Source organism: Lycium barbarum, chromosome 4 (assembly GCF_019175385.1).
Source record: "Lycium barbarum isolate Lr01 chromosome 4, ASM1917538v2, whole genome shotgun sequence".
Taxonomy (NCBI): Eukaryota; Viridiplantae; Streptophyta; class Magnoliopsida; order Solanales; family Solanaceae; genus Lycium; species Lycium barbarum.
The window spans coordinates 70,407,786-70,428,017 of NC_083340.1; the positions used below are offsets into that span (position 1 = coordinate 70,407,786).

Sequence of the window (20,232 nt, forward strand, 5' to 3'; positions counted from 1 at the left end):
CTATCCATTAGAAGACTAAAGATAAGAAGTCAAGAACAAGAGCCAAACAAAGGGGGGGTTTCGGGTGAAGCTAGGGGAAATTCACCCCAAAAAATATTGCTCCAAAAATTTATTTCTTGTTGATTTCCTACTAAGTCAAGGTTCCTTTGTAACTTGGTATAGTTGGTTTGGAGTGGGAAGCATTAGAATCACCAAAGTGATTACATCTCCAAGTGAAGAAGACTTGAGGAAAAGGTAAGAATTTCTACCTTTTTATTGTGTTATGAAGTTTTGATTGTGTTGTAGTATGTAGAAATGTGTTGATTGTATGGAAAAATGGAAGTTCGCAAAGTGGGTTTGGAATATGGCTTGGAGCCGTGGGTGTGTGTGTGTTGTGTGGTGACAATGTGTTGAATTCATGTTGTATTCTAGTTGTGATTGTGATGGAATTTATGTTGAGAATGAAAGAGGAATAAATTTGATTGAATTGATGAAAATAGCATTTGGGCGTGTGGTATGGAGTGGTTTGGAATGGAATGGATTAAGTTTGTTTAGTGTGTTAGTTGTGTTGTTGTGATGTTTGTTGTGTAAATGAAGTTGGAATGATATAAGTTTGTATTGAATTGGAATGTAGAAACTTATGTCGTTTTAGTATGGTTTTCCGACATTAAGGAAATGAAGTCGTTTGGTTGTTAATTGTGATGATCATTGATGAATTTGGAAGTTGGAAACATGTTATGAAATTGTATGCCAAAGATTTGATGTTTTGCATAAGTTATGACTTTGGCGGAAAGTTGTATATTAAGTATATCGAGTGTATATCTTAAGGAAAATGATATGAAATGTCTCTAAATCCATATTGTGATAATCTTGAGTGATAATGGATGTGAAATTAATGAAGTTAGTTTGAAAGTTTGGATTAGAATGAAGTTATGTCAACTTGTGAGAAAGATGACTAGTTGAAGGATATTTGTGTTTTTAATGTTCTTTGTTGATGTTGATGTTGTTGTTTGGGTTGTTGTTGATGATTTCTAGCCGAGTTGAATTCTCGGGGGTGCTATATGTATAGGGGAAGTGCTGCCGAAATTTTGGTAGACAAATATGCTTTAAGTTGAGATAATGGTATTCGTAACTTACAATTGGTAAACTTGACCAATTGCAGTTTTTCGACGAAACGGGAAGTGAGTTTGGAAAGGCGTAGGGAGCGTGAAAGGTATGTAAAGCAACCCCATTTCTTCCCTTGGCATGCCCTTAGTGTGTTAGGGTCGGATCCGGGCCTCGAAGGACCTCTTGGCCCTCGGAATCCGCAAGAGAAAATTTCAGTTTTTCCTTCAGTAGAATTGAACCATTTTGATGCGCTATTTCTTGGAATTATGAAATTTTGCTTTAAATCACTTGAAAATTGATGGAATATCTGTAGAACCTTTTTAGGTGACACCATAAGCTTAGAGGGCATAATTTGAGCCCGCTGCCTTATTTGTCCCGAGGCGGGCCCACTATTCCCGGTTTTGCCCTTATTGTACTAAGGCTTCCTTTTTAGGCGATTTTTGAAAGAAATGTTTTGACTATCATACTAATCGCCTAATAAACATTGTTTTAAATATTCTATTAAATCTTATAAATTATTTTGACTCCCGGAATGACTTCGGGAAAGTTATACTTCTGTAATTTATTATGATATCCGAATTGCATTTATTATGATCCCGTCCGACTTCATTGGATCTGTTTGGCTTTGATACGCTTCATCGAGTCTTTGAAAACATTTATGATATTTTTAAATTGCATTAGTTTCTCACTACTCCATTTGTGGATGTCCCAATGTTTCCCACACTGAGCCCGGGCCAGGATATGTTGTCAAGCGTGATTCTCTGCATTGTTCACCGCGTCCCGATGTGATGGGGCAGGTATACGCGTACATGGGTCTGTGGAGTATGATGTGCCATGTCCGCCTATTCTGATCTGATCTGTTATGGCCATTTTGATATGGCATTTTATGATAAGGGGTCACGCCCCTTTTTCTGATTCCTCTGTATTGTGACACCAGCGTCGGGAGGGTGGCCACGTTCTGTCACGACCCAACCCCGTGGGCCGCGACTGGTACCCTAACTGGGTACCCATACGTACCTACCCGACCGAATTTCGAATCATACGGATTTTTTTTTTTTTAAAACAGAAATTACAAAGGTAGGCCGATACAATTACGGCACGCGCGTAACTTACATATATATATACATATACCTGAACATACAGACATTTACAGATAAGCCGATAAGGCTAACATACAGACGAAACTCGTAACCCACATATCCATCTACAGGCCTCTACAGACATACAGAATCATATGACGGGACAGGGCCCCGCCGTACCCAGAATATACATACATACGGAGTACACAGAAGACAGAAAATATATACCAAAAGATATGCTCCGAGTCAAAGGAGCTCTTCGAATGGCAGAGTCAGAACCTACGCTGGCGGCGTGTCACCTGGCGCGTCTGTACCTGCGGGCATGTAGCGCAGCCCCCGAAGAACGGGGGTCAGTACGAAAAATATACCGAGTATGTAAAGCAGAAACATAACAGATATAAACATAGTCCGAACCGGAGTCACAGAAATATAACGGACAGAACCATAAATCAGACTGACGGACAGAGTTATGATCCAGACAGACATACAAAATCGTGTTCCATACAAATAAACAGAATTATAGTTCGGACAGACAGACGGAATCATAATACGGACGGACGGGCAGAATCAGAACCCATACGGACATACAGAGTCAGAATCCATACGGACATACAGAAATAGTCGAAGCACAGACGGACAGACAGTAGTATGTCGGACAGAATTATGCATGCGGAGTAGCACAGAGTCATACAAAATCATACAGAGGCGTGTGCTTTATAAGTACAGATAGCACACGCATATATTCATACAGATCCCGGCCCTGTCTGGGGGCGCGGTAACAGAACCCGGCCCTCTTAGTACGGGACGCGGTGGACAGACAGAATCAAATCAGATCATATGCCATCCTGGCCGCCATCCCCATACACAGATCATACAGACATACAGATCCCGGCCCGTACGCCGAGGGACGCGGTGAACAATGCAGAGAAATGTGCACGATAACAGAACCTGGCCCGGGTCGCAGTGAAAGAATGCATTGAGACAGACACGAATTGATAAATGAGAAACCACCTACCTACAGACTCAACATACAGACTCAATCAAACTGAAGGGTGCCAAACGGCGAGCCAAAATCAGAATGTCCAGATAGTATGCATAGTACGCGCCTATAACCTAGTTGGGAAGGCACGACAGATTATCAGAATGGGATGCTCAGATGTTCAGAAAGCATATTATATAGATTACACAAAAATAGCCATAATATACACAAAATAATAATTCAGAAGTTTTTAGAGAAAATCGGACCCGAAACAGAAGTATTTAAAATCGTACCGGAAGTATCGGGCCTTATGGGCCCACCTCGGACCAACCCGAGGCTATATACGTAAATTATTGCTAATTGACCTTATGAGGTAACCCATACTCATTCGGAAGTGTTCCGACTCCGTTTGGGGAAGTTTTGTACAAAATCTCACTTTAAGGGCAATTTGTAAGAAAATAGGTTCAATTGAATCGAAGGAATTGGAGCGGTTTTCCGTCTCGAATTCCGAGGAACGGAGTCGGACCTAAGGCTCGCGGCCGAGCCTACCACATCCAGAACATGCCTAGGAACGTAGAGAAGTGCTTCACATACCTCGATGGCGCCTTATGCTCTCTTGGCGTCAATCCAAATTTCGCCCAAAATCTGGAAATGGTCAAGTTTACCATTTGGTTAGTTCCATTCTTTCAATATTCTAACTTTACACATAATTGCCTACCGAAATTTCGGCAGCATTTCCTCTGTATATACGACATCCCCGAGACTTAGCTCGGCTCAATTTAGCAACACAACAACCCAGAGGAGACATCCAAACAACAACAAACATCAATAAACACTAAATCATACCCTATGGCATTATTAGCCACCTTTCGACACGACGAATTATCTTTCGTTTCAAACTTACATTTCCAACCAAAACTTATTATTTTCATAGCCATTATCCATCAAAATCATTACGACATACATCGGAGGCATCCATAACATGTTCACATAATATTCACAAGATATTCATAAAATTCACAAACATTCAACTTTCCATCAAGTCACTACTTTTCCAATCCCTTCCTAACTTTCAACATGCAAACTCATCAACACATTTTTATATTCCAAGTTCATTGTCATAAGCATAATTTGCCTCTTAACACTTTCATTTTCACTTATACACAAGTCATAACAAAGTTCAATAATTTCCTTCAACAACTTAATAACCAATCTTCCATAACAACATAATTAACATGCTAACAAGATTCAATTCACCTTCCAACACCAACACACACCACACGGCCACATGCTATATTTTCCAAATTTCACTAGTTCATTCCACTTTCATTTCTAATACAATTTCCACCACACTACAACTAACTTACACAAGAATTCAAACCATTAAAATCATGCAATAACCCTATATGCATTCGGCCACACCTCCAAAAATTCCAACACACCAAATTTCCATATTTTTCATTCATTCACACACACTACAACATACATACATCATTTTTAACACAACAAAATCATGAAATCCTTACCTTTCTTCAAGTTCTTCACTTGGGGTTGAAGTTGTTTCCTTGTCAAGATGCTTACATCAACTTGTAGAGAATCTTGTGCTTAGCAATAATCTCTCAAGAGTTGAACTCTTTAGACCAAAGGATTGGCTCCAAAATTTTTTTCTTTATTTTCTTTCTTTCTTTCTCCAAAACCCGAAATGGCTTCTTTCCCCTTTTTTTTGCTTCTCTTTGATTTCTTTCTTGAATATTCTTAAGGATAGGGATGCTATATATTAGCACATGGGAATTAATTAATTCCATGGGCTTTGGATCAATGTACATGGCCGGTTGGGCCTTCCCACTTGGGCCTAATTTTCTCCCTTTTTTTTTTTTTTTTTTTGAGCCCACTTGGCTAATTTTGTAATTTTATGGGACAAGTTTCCAAAATTCCAATTTTTGCCCTTGGCCACCTTTTGTAATTCCACACCATTGCATTCATAACCTACACATTCATACCAAGTAAGGTCCAATTGTGGCCTTATCCATCACAAGTCATTTTATCTTGAATTTTTCGAATGAACAAAAATGTCGGATGTAACATCCTCCCCCCTTTAGAACATTCGTCCTCGAATGTTAAATTGACCTTATGGGGCGCCATACTACTCCGAGAGGGTTCTCTTTGTAGTCGTCCTTTGCTAACCTTCCGACATGGCTTCTTTACCAACATTATGGGGTAATTTTTCACATCACTGATTCAGATGCCTTCATAATATATCTTCTCGTACCCCACGCAATCGTCGAACCATAAGCTATATTCTTGTAACTGACGAATGCTTTCCAGACGTCATAGTCCGTATCATTTATTGTTACACTCCGGAGATTTCTACCACGTTATCGTAATCCTTCTTCATACCAGACACTTCATACCAACAAATTCAGCACTAGAACCGGACGCGTAGAAGTATATCGGACGGATTCGTAATCGGAAGCAGACATGCTAAACTATGGCGGGTGGATTCGTAATCAAAAGAAGAGATACGAAAGTATGTCAGACAGATCTGAGATAGGAGTCAGATGTATAGAAAGGTATCGGACGGATTTCGAAATCGGAATCAGGCTTACAGAAATGTATCATACGGAATCGTACTTAGAATGAGACGTGCGGTCGAGATTAGACGTACAGAGGCACACCAGACGGATTTATATCCGGAGTCAGACATACAGAGGTGTGTCAGACAGATTCGTAATCGGAGTTAATCGTACAGAGATATGTCAGACAGAAACGTATTCGGAGTCAATCATACAAATCGCATTGGGTGTCGCTTATCGACTTTTTCAAAGATTCTGCTTACTCGCTCTACTTATCTCTCTCCTTCCCTACTATCCATACTCTTTTTCCTTTTACAACTATCGTCATACCATACTAACTTACGATGTAATTGGGCGTTTTCTATCCCCTGACAACATTCGGGTCGTCGCTGACTGTTATCCAGATTCGCTAAATTTTCCGAGTGGTATCGCACCCTTGGCTTTTTGCCCATTTAATCCGCGTCGGACTGTGTGGTTATTGTAAAGGCACTAATTTCTCCACACATTCTCCTTTACCTTTATATTACCCCAAATTTTCATTTATCCCCATCATACCTACACTTGTGCAGAACCTTGCATTCCTTCCCAGGGGGTCACCCATCTCAGAATTGCTCTGGCCTGAGCACGCTTAACTCCGAAACTTTCATGCATTTTGACGCGTTAGGGCTAATATAATTTCGTCGATTGCCCCTCACGACCTTTGTCACGTAATTTTAGAGTAAATCGGGGTCTTAGCAAATTTTCGGAAAATTTTTTTGTAGCGGGTCCCACCCCCGGCTAAGTCGTACCACTACCATGTCGCCTTTCTGAATCTTAAACATTCACTTTCATACACATATACATATGATTACAGATAACCCACGGATTTAAGTCTTCGTCACACGAATTCCGCCTCCAAATAATCGGTGGAATCTGATATAATGTCACCGCGAGGTGTTCTCCGGCCACCGACAGAAGGAACTAAAGTCTGACAAGTATCGCGGGACCTTTTTGTACTTAATCTACATGTTTACCTCCATATTCCTGGAAACATTTGGGCAGAGTTTCCTCTGTATTTCTTACTATCCAAAACCTGTACACCAGAAATACCAATCATGCCTCACAGGGCCAACTCATATACACATACATACATATCATATCATGTCGTATCGCAGCCACACGGGGCTGATATCTTCAAATAAGAATTATAATGTCGTCGACACTTACCACACGTGCCCAACTCAAACAGCATCGGAGGCACTTTCCTGTTTACTTTCATCCAGGATTTCTAGACTCACACTGACGGTGGGGACATCTCCGTCGCCCTTGCCTTGGGTCACTAGGTCTCTAATTCCATTAAATTTCCGTCGTCTTCATAGAACAACGTCTTACAAATATCATACACACATAGGAAGTTCTAAAAACTCATACACTTATAAATAATCAATATCGAGTCTGACCTGGGGAGCTGCCGTGAGAGGTATGCCCACTATCATCCACGCCTGTCTGCTCCCTACCTACCCGGTTTCCATTATCACCCGCATCTGAATCGGAGGGGTATGGACGATCAAACAAATCCTGGCCCACTGGTGACCCAGGCCAAGAACAGGAGAAATCCATAGCACTCTCCGAGGTGGCCGGGCTATCAAGGTTCTCCCTAATAATAAGAGCTGGTGCATACTTGAAAATCTCCTCCTGCGTCATCCCAGAAGAATGCTCCGACGGGCCTGCCTCATGACTATCCTCCTCCTCAGAGGTAAGAAGCTCCGGAGGGGTCATCGCCAAATCCTCCGAGATATCTGTATCGTAGCCATCCTCCACGGGATCCTCTGCTCCAGGGTTCGGAGACTCTGGAGGAGTCGTAGATGGGTCCTCCGACGGATCCGTATCGTAGCTATCCTCCGGGGAATCCTCCGAAGGATCCGTCTCGATCGAGTAACTGGGGCCCTGCCTACTCGGCCCCGGTGACAACCTGGGGGCCTTCTTGGCACCCCCATCCTCATCGTCGGAAGCCGTCCTCTTCATTCGTCACCAACCTACAACTACCTGCAAGGAGAGGGTCAGAAACATTTTCCCGAATACCGACACTTCTGCTCCTTTGGAGCCCCGCTGTAGATACAGCAATTCGTAAGGGAGAATCATCCTAACCATACAGCTTTAACGCACGATCTAAGAATTCAAAGAAGGGTAACATCCTAAATGCCCTGTAGCTTCCTGTTTATAGATGTGGTGCACAGCACATTGATAACCAAGACTCTACTAGACACGGCCTGTAGACATACCGAGGACAAACAACTTTGATACCACTTTGTCACGACCCAACCCCGTGGGCCGCGACTGGTACCCTAACTGGGTACCCATACGTACCTACCCGACCGAATTTCGAATCATACGGATTTTTTTTTTTTTAAAACAGAAATTACAAAGGTAGGCCGATACAATTACGGCACGCGCATAACTTACATATATATATACATATACCTGAACATACAGACATTTACAGATAAGCCGATAAGGCTAACATACAGACGAAACCCGTAACCCACATATCCATCTACAGGCCTCTACAGACATACAGAATCATATGACGGGACAGGGCCCCGCCGTACCCAGAATATACATACATACGGAGTACACAGAAGACAGAAAATATATACCAAAAGATATGCTCCGAGTCAAAGGAGCTCTTCGAATGGCAGAGTCAGAATCCATACGGACATACAGAAATAGTCGAAGCACAGACGGACAGACAGTAGTATGTCGGACAGAATTATGCATGCGGAGTAGCACAGAGTCATACAAAATCATACAGAGGCGTGTGCTTTATAAGTACAGATAGCACACACATATATTCATACAGATCCCGGCCCTGTCTGGGGGCGCGGTAACAGAACCCGGCCCTCTTAGTACGGGACGCGGTGGACAGACAGAATCAAATCAGATCATATGCCATCCTGGCCGCCATCCCCATACACAGATCATACAGACATACAGATCCCGGCCCGTACGCCGAGGGACGCGGTGAACAATGCAGAGAAATGTGCACGATAACAGAACCTGGCCCGGGTCGCAGTGAAAGAATGCATTGAGACAGACACGAATCGATAAATGAGAAACCACCTACCTACAGACTCAACATACAGACTCAATCAAACTGAAGGGTGCCAAACGGCGAGCCAAAATCAGAATGTCCAGATAGTATGCATAGTACGCGCCTATAACCTAGTTGGGAAGGCACGACAGATTATCAGAATGGGATGCTCAGATGTTCAGAAAGCATATTATATAGATTACACAAAAATAGCCATAATATACACAAAATAATAATTCAGAAGTTTTTAGAGAAAATCGGACCCGAAACAGAAGTATTGAAAATCGTACCGGAAGTATCGGGCCTTATGGGCCCACCTCGGACCAACCCGAGGCTATATACGTAAATTATTGCTAATTGACCTTATGAGGTAACCCATACTCATTCGGAAGTGTTCCGACTCCGTTTGGGGAAGTTTTGTACAAAATCTCACTTTAAGGGCAATTTGTAAGAAAATAGGTTCAATTGAATCGAAGGAATTGGAGCGGTATTCCGTCTCGAATTCCGAGGAACGGAGTCGGACCTAAGGCTCGCGGCCGAGCCTACCACATCCAGAACATGCCTAGGAACGTAGAGAAGTGCTTCACATACCTCGATGGCGCCTTATGCTCTCTTGGCGTCAATCCAAATTTCGCCCAAAATCTGGAAATGGTCAAGTTTACCATTTGGTTAGTTCCATTCTTTCAATATTCTAACTTTACACATAATTGCCTACCGAAATTTCGGCAGCATTTCCTCTGTATATACGACATCCCCGAGACTTAGCTCGGCTCAATTTAGCAACACAACAACCCAGAGGAGACATCCAAACAACAACAAACATCAATAAACACTAAATCATACCCTATGGCATTATTAGCCACCTTTCGACACGACGAATTATCTTTCGTTTCAAACTTACATTTCCAACCAAAACTTATTATTTTCATAGCCATTATCCATCAAAATCATTACGACATACATCGGAGGCATCCATAACATGTTCACATAATATTCACAAGATATTCATAAAATTCACAAACATTCAACTTTCCATCAAGTCACTACTTTTCCAATCCCTTCCTAACTTTCAACATGCAAACTCATCAACACATTTTTATATTCCAAGTTCATTGTCATAAGCATAATTTGCCTCTTAACACTTTCATTTTCACTTATACACAAGTCATAACAAAGTTCAATAATTTCCTTCAACAACTTAATAACCAATCTTCCATAACAACATAATTAACATGCTAACAAGATTCAATTCACCTTCCAACACCAACACACACCACACGACCACATGCTATATTTTCCAAATTTCACTAGTTCATTCCACTTTCATTTCTAATACAATTTCCACCACACTACAACTAACTTACACAAGAATTCAAACCATTAAAATCATGCAATAACCCTATATGCATTCGGCCACACCTCCAAAAATTCCAACACACCAAATTTCCATATTTTTCATTCATTCACACACACTACAACATACATACATCATTTTTAACACAACAAAATCATGAAATCCTTACCTTTCTTCAAGTTCTTCACTTGGGGTTGAAGTTGTTTCCTTGTCAAGATGCTTACATCAACTTGTAGAGAATCTTGTGCTTAGCAATAATCTCTCAAGAGTTGAACTCTTTAGACCAAAGGATTGGCTCCAAAAAAAATTTCTTTATTTTCTTTCTTTCTTTCTCCAAAACCCGAAATGGCTTCTTTCCCCTTTTTTTTGCTTCTCTTTGTTTTCTTTCTTGAATATTCTTAAGGATATGGATGCTATATATTAGCACATGGGAATTAATTAATTCCATGGGATTTGGATCAATGTACATGGCCGGTTGGGCCTTCCCACTTGGGCCTAATTTTCTCCCTTTTTTTTTTTTTTTGAGCCCACTTGGCTAATTTTGTAATTTTATGGGACAAGTTTCCAAAATTCCAATTTTTGCCCTTGGCCACCTTTTGTAATTCCACACCATTGCATTCATAACCTACACATTCATACCAAGTAAGGTCCAATTATGGCCTTATCCATCACAAGTCATTTTATCTTGAATTTTTCGAATGAACAAAAATGTCGGATGTAACACGTTCTGTCTGCTGAGTCCCGTGGCAGGGACCGGATATGATATGACATATGTTTCTGTACACATTCTGTCTGTTTTGGAAATATGCATTTGACACTCTGGATTTTGTACTCATTTTCTGAAATCATTATGATTTGACTTCTGTGATTCCGCTTTACATATTCAGTACATATTTCGTACTGACCCCCTTTCTTCGGGGGGGCTGCGTTTTCATGCCGCGCAGGTACAGACGACAGGTTCGCTGATCCATCTGTTTAGGATCCCACTTCTACTATTTTGGGGCGCTCTCTTCTTCAGAGCCCACTTTTTGGTACAGTCTCTCACTGCTATCTGGATATGTACATTGTTCTGGGTATGACGGGGCCCTGTCCCGTCTTATGATTATGATATGTTCTGTAGAGGTCTGTGAATATATCTGTGTGGGTTCTGTACATATGTTTGGGATACTTTGTTCTATGATGGCCTTATCGGCCTATGTGTTCCAAGTCTGCTTTTTATGCTAAATTCTGTAGCGTCCACTAATATTATTATTATATTATTTTGTTAATATGCTAATTTGGGTATTGGGTACTTATAGGTGCCCAGCTAGGGCACTGGTCGCGGCCCACGGGGTTGGGTCGTGACAAAAGTGGTATCAGAGCAGTTCGTCCTCGGAATGTCCACAGACCGTGTCTAGTAGAGTCTTCATTATCGGTGTGTTGTGCACCACACCTATAAACAGGAGGCTACAGGGCATTTAGGATACTACCCTTCTTTCTGTCTTAGATCGTGCGATAGAGCTGTGTTATCAGGATGACCCCTCCCTAACGAGTGGCTATATTTGAAGATATGCCTCCAAAAAAGGCAACAACGGCCCAAAAGGCCAAGTCAGCAGCCTTGGGAGAGACTAGCCGGGTCCAGAGGATTACCAGGGCCCAGGCACATATTGCTCCGGAGACTTTGCCCCAGACAGAGAGTTCTTCTACACCGCCACTCGTGGAGGAGATTGGGGCGGCCGCAGCCGCAGATCGGGGAGCGGCTCCACCGCCAGCTCCCGCAGTTCCAGTACCTGAGCTTCCAGCTCCACGACCAGGCACTGAGGATCAGTCTATGAGGGAGGCAGTCCAGTTACTGACTAGACTTGTGGCAGGGCAGGTTCAGGGGCATGGACTGGGAGGTGACCGGGCAGTCAGGCGTGATAGTTCGAGAGCCCGTGAGTTTTTGACTTGTAGTCCTCCAGAGTTCTTTGGGACAAAGCCCGAGGAGGATCCTGAGGAGTTTATCAGGAAGATGCGGCGCACTCTAGATTTGATTAATGCTTCCGAGACAGAGTCAGTCGCGTTAGCTTCGTACCGGTTATATGATGTGGCGGCAAACTGGTACGAGTCATGGGGGATATCGAGGGGGGACGGCGCTCCCCCAGTAGTTTGGGGCGATTTTTCTCAGGCATTTCTTGGACATTTTCAGCCCCCAGAGGTGCGACGAGCCAGATCTGATAGATTCTTATTATTGAGGCAGAAGGGCCGCAGTGTCTGGGACTATAGTTTGGAGTTTTATTCCTTGGCCCGATATGCACCTGCTGTGGTGACTACTATGGCGGACCGGATGCACAGATATATTATGGGGCTGGATCGGTATTTTGTTGATAGCTGCTTAGTATTGGCTGCTCAGCCCGGTATGGACATTGCCCGTATTCAGGCCCACGCCCAGGGCATGGAGGATCGGGGCAGAGGAGGACACCAGCCTGACAGGGGCCAGGATCGGAGACAGCCCAAGAGGGCCAGGTCATCTGGAGATTTTCGGGGCAGACAACCCCAACAGCCGCAGCAGCCTAGCAGATTTTCATCTCAGCCGGCACAGAGCGCACCTCCCCAGCCTACAGGTCGCAGATTTGATAGCCCAGGGTATTCTGGAGCAGGCCAGAGCTCCAGGGCTTCAGGTTCGCGGACAGATAGGGGTTCTGGTCAGATGAGGCCACCCAGGCTTCAGTGTTCTCTTTGTGGCAGATATCATCCGGGGGAGTGCTACAGAGCCACCGGTGTATGCTTTTCTTGTGGTCGTCAGGGCTATTCTGTGAGAGATTGCCCGTATAAGGGTAGTTCGGGTGGTGCAGCGCAGCCTACCGGATCAGCCGCTGGGTCTTCAACTTCGTCAGTGGCTATGCGCCCTACGGGGCAGGGTTTTCCAGCACCAGCGGGTCGCGGCAGAGGCCGTGGTGGAGCTTCTGGTTTTAGCGGTCCTTCGAACCGCATTTATGCTTTGGCCAGCCGCCAGGATCAGGAGGCATCTCCTAATGTCGTTACATGTACTTTATTGGTCTTCTCTCGGTCTGTGTATGCACTAATTGATCCAGGTTCGACTTTATCATATATTTCACTCCTTGTTGCTGGTAGAATTGGTATTATGTCTGAACCCATAGAGCCATTTGAGGTAGCCACACCGATAGGGGACTTTATTGTAGCGAAACAGGTTTATAAAGACTGTTCTGTGATTGTATGTAGCCGAGATACTAAGGCAGATCTGGTAGAGTTAGATATGACTGAATCTGATGTTATTATGGGTATGGATTGGCTAGCTTCCTGTTACGCTAATGTTGACTGCCAGAATAAGGTGGTTCGCTTCCAGTTTCCCGGGGAGCCAGTTATAGAATGGGCTGGTAATACAGCATCGCCGAAGGGTAAGTTTATTTCGTACCTTAAGGCGAAGAAAATGATCAGAAAGGGTTATATCTATCATCTGGTACGGGTGCAAGACTTGGGAGCAGAGATGCCGACACTTCAGTCAGTCCCCGTGGTTAATGAGTTGCCAGATGTTTTCCCCGATGAGCTTCCAGGTCTTCCTCCAGAGCGGGAGATAGACTTCTCTATTGACTTACTCCAAGACACTCAGCCTATATCTATTCCTCCGTACAGAATGGCGCCTGCAGAGTTAAAGGAGTTGAAGGAGTAGCTGAAAGATTTGTTGGATAAGGGCTTCATCAGACCCAGTACTTCGCCTTGGGGAGCTCCGGTACTATTTGTGCGTAAGAAGGACGGGTCGCTGCGTATGTGTATTGATTATCGGCAGCTGAATAAGGTAACTATAAAGAATAAATACCCCCTCCCCAGGATTGATGATTTGTTTGATCAGCTGCAGGGCGCTAAGTGTTTTTCGAAGATAGATCTTCGATCCGGCTACCACCAGGTACGAGTACGAGAGGCCGATATCCCTAAGACAGCTTTCCGGACCCGATATGGGCATTATGAATTCAGGGTTATGTCTTTTGGGCTTACTAATGCCCCCGCAGTATTCATGGATTTGATGAACCGAGTATTCAGGCCGTTCTTGGATATGTTTGTAATTGTATTCATTGATGATATCCTGGTTTATTCTCGGTCTGAGACAGAGCACGCAGATCACCTGAGATCGGTATTAGGGGTACTCCGGCATCAGAAATTATATGCAAAATTTTCTAAGTGTGAATTCTGGCTGTCTTCAGTGGCTTTCTTGGGGCATATTATTGCAGCTGATGGTGTCCGGGTGGACACACAGAAGATTGAGGACGTGAAGAATTGGCCCAGACCTACGACGCCCACAGAGGTACGCAGTTTCCTGGGGCTAGCAGGTTATTACAGGAGGTTTGTTGAGAAGTTTGCTTCGATTTTAGCGCCTTTGACAAGGCTGACTCAGAAGGGAGCTAAGTTCCAGTGGTCTGACGCTTGTGAACGGAGTTTCCAGTTGCTGAAAGAGAAGCTAACTACAGCCCCAGTTCTGACTCTTCCAGAGGGACCGGTCGGGTACGTTATTTATTGTGACGCTTCTGGTATGGGGTTAGGTTGTGTATTGATGCAACACGGCAGAGTTATAGCGTATGCTTCCCGGCAGCTCAAAAAGCATGAAAAGAATTATCCTACCCACGATCTGGAGCTCGCAGCGGTGATTCATGATTTGAAGATATGGAGACACTATTTATATGGCGTTCATGTGGATATCTATACTGATCATAAGAGTCTCCAGTATATTTTCAGACAGAGAGAGCTTAATTTGCGGCAGCGGAGGTGGCTGGAGCTTCTGAAAGATTATGATGTAGATATTCTGTATTATCCGGTTAAGGCTAATGTTGTTGCAGATGCGCTCAGTCGGAAGTCTATGGGCAGTTTGGCCGATCTACAGCCAGACAGGAGAGAGATAGCCCGTGATATTCAGCAGTTGGCTAGTCTCGGGGTTCGCCTGGCCGATTCTGCAGATACCCGGATTTCTGTTCGAGGGGTTTCTGAGTCATCCATCAGAGACGATATTAAGCGGCGTCAATATGAAGATCCTGTCTTAGCTCGGTACAGGGACACAACCTATGATAAGGAGGGGACTCCGTTCGAGTTTTCACCGGACGACACTTTGTTATACAGAGGCAGGTTGTGTGTACCTGATATTGCAGGCCTTCGGCAGCAGGTTATGAGTGAGGCACATTATGCTCGCTATTCGGTCCATCCTGGGTCTACAAAGATGTATCATGATCTCCGATGCTTATACTGGTGGGACGGTATGAAGCGGGATATTGCAGAGTTCGTCGCCCAGTGCCCTAATTGTCAGCAGGTCAAGATTGAGCATCAGAAGCCGGGTGGACTGTTGCAGGAGATGGAAATCCCGACTTGGAAGTGGGAGGTTATTAATATGGACTTCATTACAGGTTTGCCTCGCACTCCACGGAAGTATGATTCCATCTGGGTCGTTGTGGATAGGCTGACGAAATCAGCCCACTTTCTTTCCGTCAGGACTACTTATTCCGCCGAGGATTATGCTAGGCTCTATATTAAGGAGATTGTGAAGCTTCACGGAGTTCCTATATCTATTATTTCTGACAGAGGCGCCCAGTTTCCGGCGCATTTCTGGAGGCCTTTTCAGGAGGGTCTAGGGACTCAGGTGAGTCTGAGCACAGCCTTTCACCCTCAGAGCGACGGACAGGCCGAGCGCACTATACAGACGCTGGAGGATATGTTGCGGGCCTGCGTTATTGATTTCAGAGGCAGCTGGGATGATCACTTGCCATTGCTTGAGTTCACATATAATAATAGTTACCATTCCAGCATCCAGATGGCTCCATACGAGGCTTTATATGGCAGGAAATGCAGATCGCCGATCGGCTGGTTTGATATTGGCGAGACAGAGTTGATTGGCCCAGATATGGTCCAGCAGGCAGTGGACAAGGTGAAGCTTATTTGAGAGCGACTGTTGGCAGCCCAGAGTCGACAGAAGTCATACGCGGATAAACGGCGTCGACCGTTGGAGTTTCAGGTAGGCGATTGGGTATTTCTGAAGGTATCGCCTATGAAAGGCGTGATGCGGTTCGGCAGAAAGGGTAAGCTCAGTCCGCGTTATATTGGGCCTTATCAGATTGTTCGGAAGGTTGGAAATGTCGCCTATGAGTTAGATTTGCCATCTGATTTGGAAGTGGTACATCCGGTATTCCATGTGTCTATTCTCCGCAAATGCATTGGTGACCCTTCCAGAATATTCCCTGCGGATGATATTCAGGTGTCGGAGCAACTATCGTACGAGGAGCAGCCCGTATCTATTTTGGATCGTCAGGTAAGGAGGCTCCGGAATAAAGATGTAGCCTCTGTTAAGGTACTGTGGCGGAACGATAATAGGGAGGAAATGACGTGGGAGGCTGAAGAGGAAATGAAGAAGAAATATCCTCAATTGTTCCCTATGTCCACAGGTAACCTTAAATCCCTGCTTAAATTCATTTCAATACCAATCGTATGTCCTATGTGTTGTCTATAATCAGAAACTCCCCCAAAGTATTTTCCAACCCTATAAGATTAACTTTACATTCGAGGACGAATGTTCTAAAGGGGGGGAGGATGTTATATCCCGTGTTTTCACACGTTTGGAAAGACTTGAATTATATTGGATTTTTGAGATATAAGGTCAAATTTGATATTTTGTTGAACATAGGAGTTATGCATGAAAGAATTGAGTCATGAAAGTGTGGGACAAGGCTAAGGGCAATTTTGGAATTTTGGAAATTAGTTTCGGGAATTACAAAATGTGGACAATAAGTCATTGGGCCAAAAATAATGGAATGGAATTTAAGGCCCAATGCATATGAAGTGGACGGCCATGGTGTGGCCCAAGCCCACAATTTTTATTAAATTTCCATGTGATTAATTAACATAAGGAATTATATTATATATAGTTATCTCTATCCATTAGAAGACTAAAGATAAGAAGTCAAGAACAAGAGCCAAACAAAGGGGGGGGGGGGGGGGTTTCGGGTGAAGCTAGGGGAAATTCACCCCCAAAAATATTGCTCCAAAAATTTATTTCTTGTTGATTTCCTACTAAGTCAAGGTTCCTTTGTAACTTGGTATAGTTGGTTTGGAGTGGGAAGCATTAGAATCACCAAAGTGATTACATCTCCAAGTGAAGAAGACTTGAGGAAAAGGTAAGAATTTCTACCTTTTTATTGTGTTATGAAGTTTTGATTGTGTTGTAGTATGTAGAAATGTGTTGATTGTATGGAAAAATGGAAGTTTGCAAAGTGGGTTTGGAATATGGCTTGGAGCCGTGGGTGTGTGTGTGTTGTGTGGTGACAATGTGTTGAATTCATGTTGTATTCTAGTTGTGATTGTGATGGAATTTATGTTGAGAATGAAAGAGGAATAAATTTGATTGAATTGATGAAAATAGCATTTGGCCGTGTGGTATGGAGTGGTTTGGAATGGAATGGATTAAGTTTGTTTAGTGTGTTAGTTGTGTTGTTGTGATGTTTGTTGTGTAAATGAAGTTGGAATGATATAAGTTTGTATTGAATTGGAATGTAGAAACTTATGTCGTTTTAGTATGGTTTTCCGACATTAAGGAAATGAAGTCGTTTGGTTGTTAATTGTGATGATCATTGATGAATTTGGAAGTTGGAAACATGTTATGAAATTGTATGCCAAAGATTTGATGTTTTGCATAAGTTATGACTTTGGCGGAAAGTTGTTTATTAAGTATATCGAGTGTATATCTTAAGAAAAATGATATGAAATGTCTCTAAATCCATATTGTGATAATCTTGAGTGATAATGGATGCGAAATTAATGAAGTTAGTTTGAAAGTTTGGATTAGAATGAAGTTATGTCAACTTGTGAGAAAGATGACTAGTTGAAGGATATTTGTGTTTTTAATGTTCTTTGTTGATGTTGATGTTGTTGTTTGGGTTGTTGTTGATGATTTCTAGCCGAGTTGAATTCTCGGGGGTGCTATATGTATAGGGGAAGTGCTGCCGAAATTTTGGTAGACAAATATGCTTTAAGTTGAGATAATGGTATTCATAACTTACAATTGGTAAACTTGACCAATTGCAGTTTTTCGACGAAACGGGAAGTGAGTTTGGAAAGGCGTAGGGAGCGTGAAAGGTATGTAAAGCAACCCCATTTCTTCCCTTGGCATGCCCTTAGTGTGTTAGGGTCGGATCCGGGCCTCGAAGGACCTCTTGGCCCTCGGAATCCGCAAGAGAAAATTTCAGTTTTTCCTTCAGTAGAATTGAACCATTTTGATGCGCTATTTCTTGGAATTATGAAATTTTGCTTTAAATCACTTGAAAATTGATGGAATATCTGTAGAACCTTTTTAGGTGACACCATAAGCTTAGAGGGCATAATTTGAGCCCGCCGCCTTATTTGTCCCGAGGCGGGCCCACTATTCCCGGTTTTGCCCTTAATATACTAATCGCCTAATAAACATTGTTTTAAATATTCTATTAAATCTTATAAATTATTTTGACACCCGGAATGACTTCGGGAAAGTTATACTTCTGTAATTTATTATGATATCCGAAATACATTTATTATGATCCCGTCCGACTCCATTGGATCTGTTTGGCTTTGATACGCTTCATCGAGTCTTTGAAAACATTTATGATATTTTTAAATTGCATTAGTTTCTCACTACTCCATTCGTGGATGTCCCAATGTTTCCCACACTGAGCCCGGGCCAGGATATGTTGTCAAGCGTGATTCTCTGCATTGTTCGCCGCGTCCCGATGTGAGGGGCCAGGTATACGCGTACATGGGTCTGTGGAGTATGATGTGCCATGTCCGCCTATTCTGATCTGATCTGTTATGGCCATTTTGATATGACATTTTATGATACGGGGTCACGCCCCTTTTTCTGATTCCTCTGTATTGTGGCACCAGCGTCGGGAGGGTGGCCACGTTCTGTCTGCTGAGTCCCGTGGCAGGGACCGGATATGATATGACATATGTTTCTGTAAACATTCTGTCTGTTTTGGAAATATGCATTTGACACTCTGGATTTTGTACTCATTTTCTGAAATCATTATGATTTGACTTATATGATTCCGCTTTACATATTCAGTACATATTTCGTACTGACCCCCTTTCTTCGGGGGGGCTGCGTTTTCATGCCGCGCAGGTACAGACGACAGGTTCGCTGATCTATCTGTTTAGGATCCCACTTCTACTATTTTGGGGCGCTATCTTCTTCAGAGCCCACTTTTTGGTACAGTCTGTCACTGCTATCTGGATATGTACATTGTTCTGGGTATGACGGGGCCCTGTCCCGTCTTATGATTATGATATGTTCTGTAGAGGTCTGTGGATATATCTGTGTGGGTTCTGTACATATGTTTGGGATACTTTGTTCTATGATGGCCTTATCGGCCTATGTGTGCCAAGTCTGATTTTTATGCTAAATTCTGTAGCGTCCACTAATATTATTATTATATTATTTTGTTAATATGCTAATTTGGGTATCGGGTACGTATAGGTGCCCAGCTAGGGCACTGGTCGCGGCCCACGGGGTTGGGTCGTGACAGATGAATAGTGACATTTTGAGGAATAGTTTGAATTGAATCACGAATGTTGTTGTGTTGTGATATGAATGTGTTATAAATGGTATTAAATATCATGAACTAGACACCTTAGACGGATGGACGAAGTTGGGTGTTATGACCGTGAATATGGATGAATTTGAAGCAAGTTGAGAAATCTAGATAATGTGGATAATGTGAATGACTAATGGCCATTGTTATGATATTAATGAAGGTAGAAACGCTAACATTGGAAGGGGACGTGCAAGCGTAGAATAGTCCGACGAAAAGGTATGTAAGGCTGACCCTTCTTACATAAGGCATGGTTCCTTGGCCAAACTCTTAAATCCTCTATATGAGTATGTTGTTTTCAATTGGTTGATATTCCGAGCTCATAAGCTCACGATCCTTGATATGTACTATGATTGTACCACGCACTTCATGTCACGACCCAGCTAGGGGCCGCGACGGGTACCCGGAGCTAGTTACCGAGCACCGCTCACTCTATTACTTATCTTACTCATTTAATACTTTTTTATCAATTCTACATACTGATTGTAGGAAAATCATATTTAATCAAATATAAATACT

The 20,232-nt window shown here is 43.1% G+C and overlaps 1 protein-coding gene across 1 annotated transcript; it reads right to left on the reverse strand.

Annotated features, from left to right (window-relative positions):
• Positions 1-2,259: 2,259 nt before the first annotated feature.
• On the reverse strand, positions 2,260-7,829 carry LOC132638447 (uncharacterized). Its single transcript, XM_060355322.1, has 2 exons — positions 7,157-7,829; positions 2,260-2,479 (listed from the first exon to the last, which is right to left on the reverse strand). Exons 1-2 carry the CDS (start codon positions 7,719-7,721, stop codon positions 2,445-2,447), a joined length of 600 nt encoding a protein of 199 aa, XP_060211305.1. The 5' UTR covers positions 7,722-7,829; the 3' UTR covers positions 2,260-2,444.
• Between the last annotated feature and the right edge of the window lie 12,403 nt (positions 7,830-20,232).

Coding starts and splice junctions, on each gene's coding strand:
- LOC132638447 (XM_060355322.1), bottom strand. CDS start 7,721: ATGAAGAGGACGGCTTCCGACGATGAGGATGGGGGTGCCAAGAAGGCC. Junction 2,480..7,156: donor CTCTCACGGCAGCTCCCCAG/GTCAGACTCGAT, acceptor ACATGCCCGCAG/GTACAGACGCGCCAGGTGAC.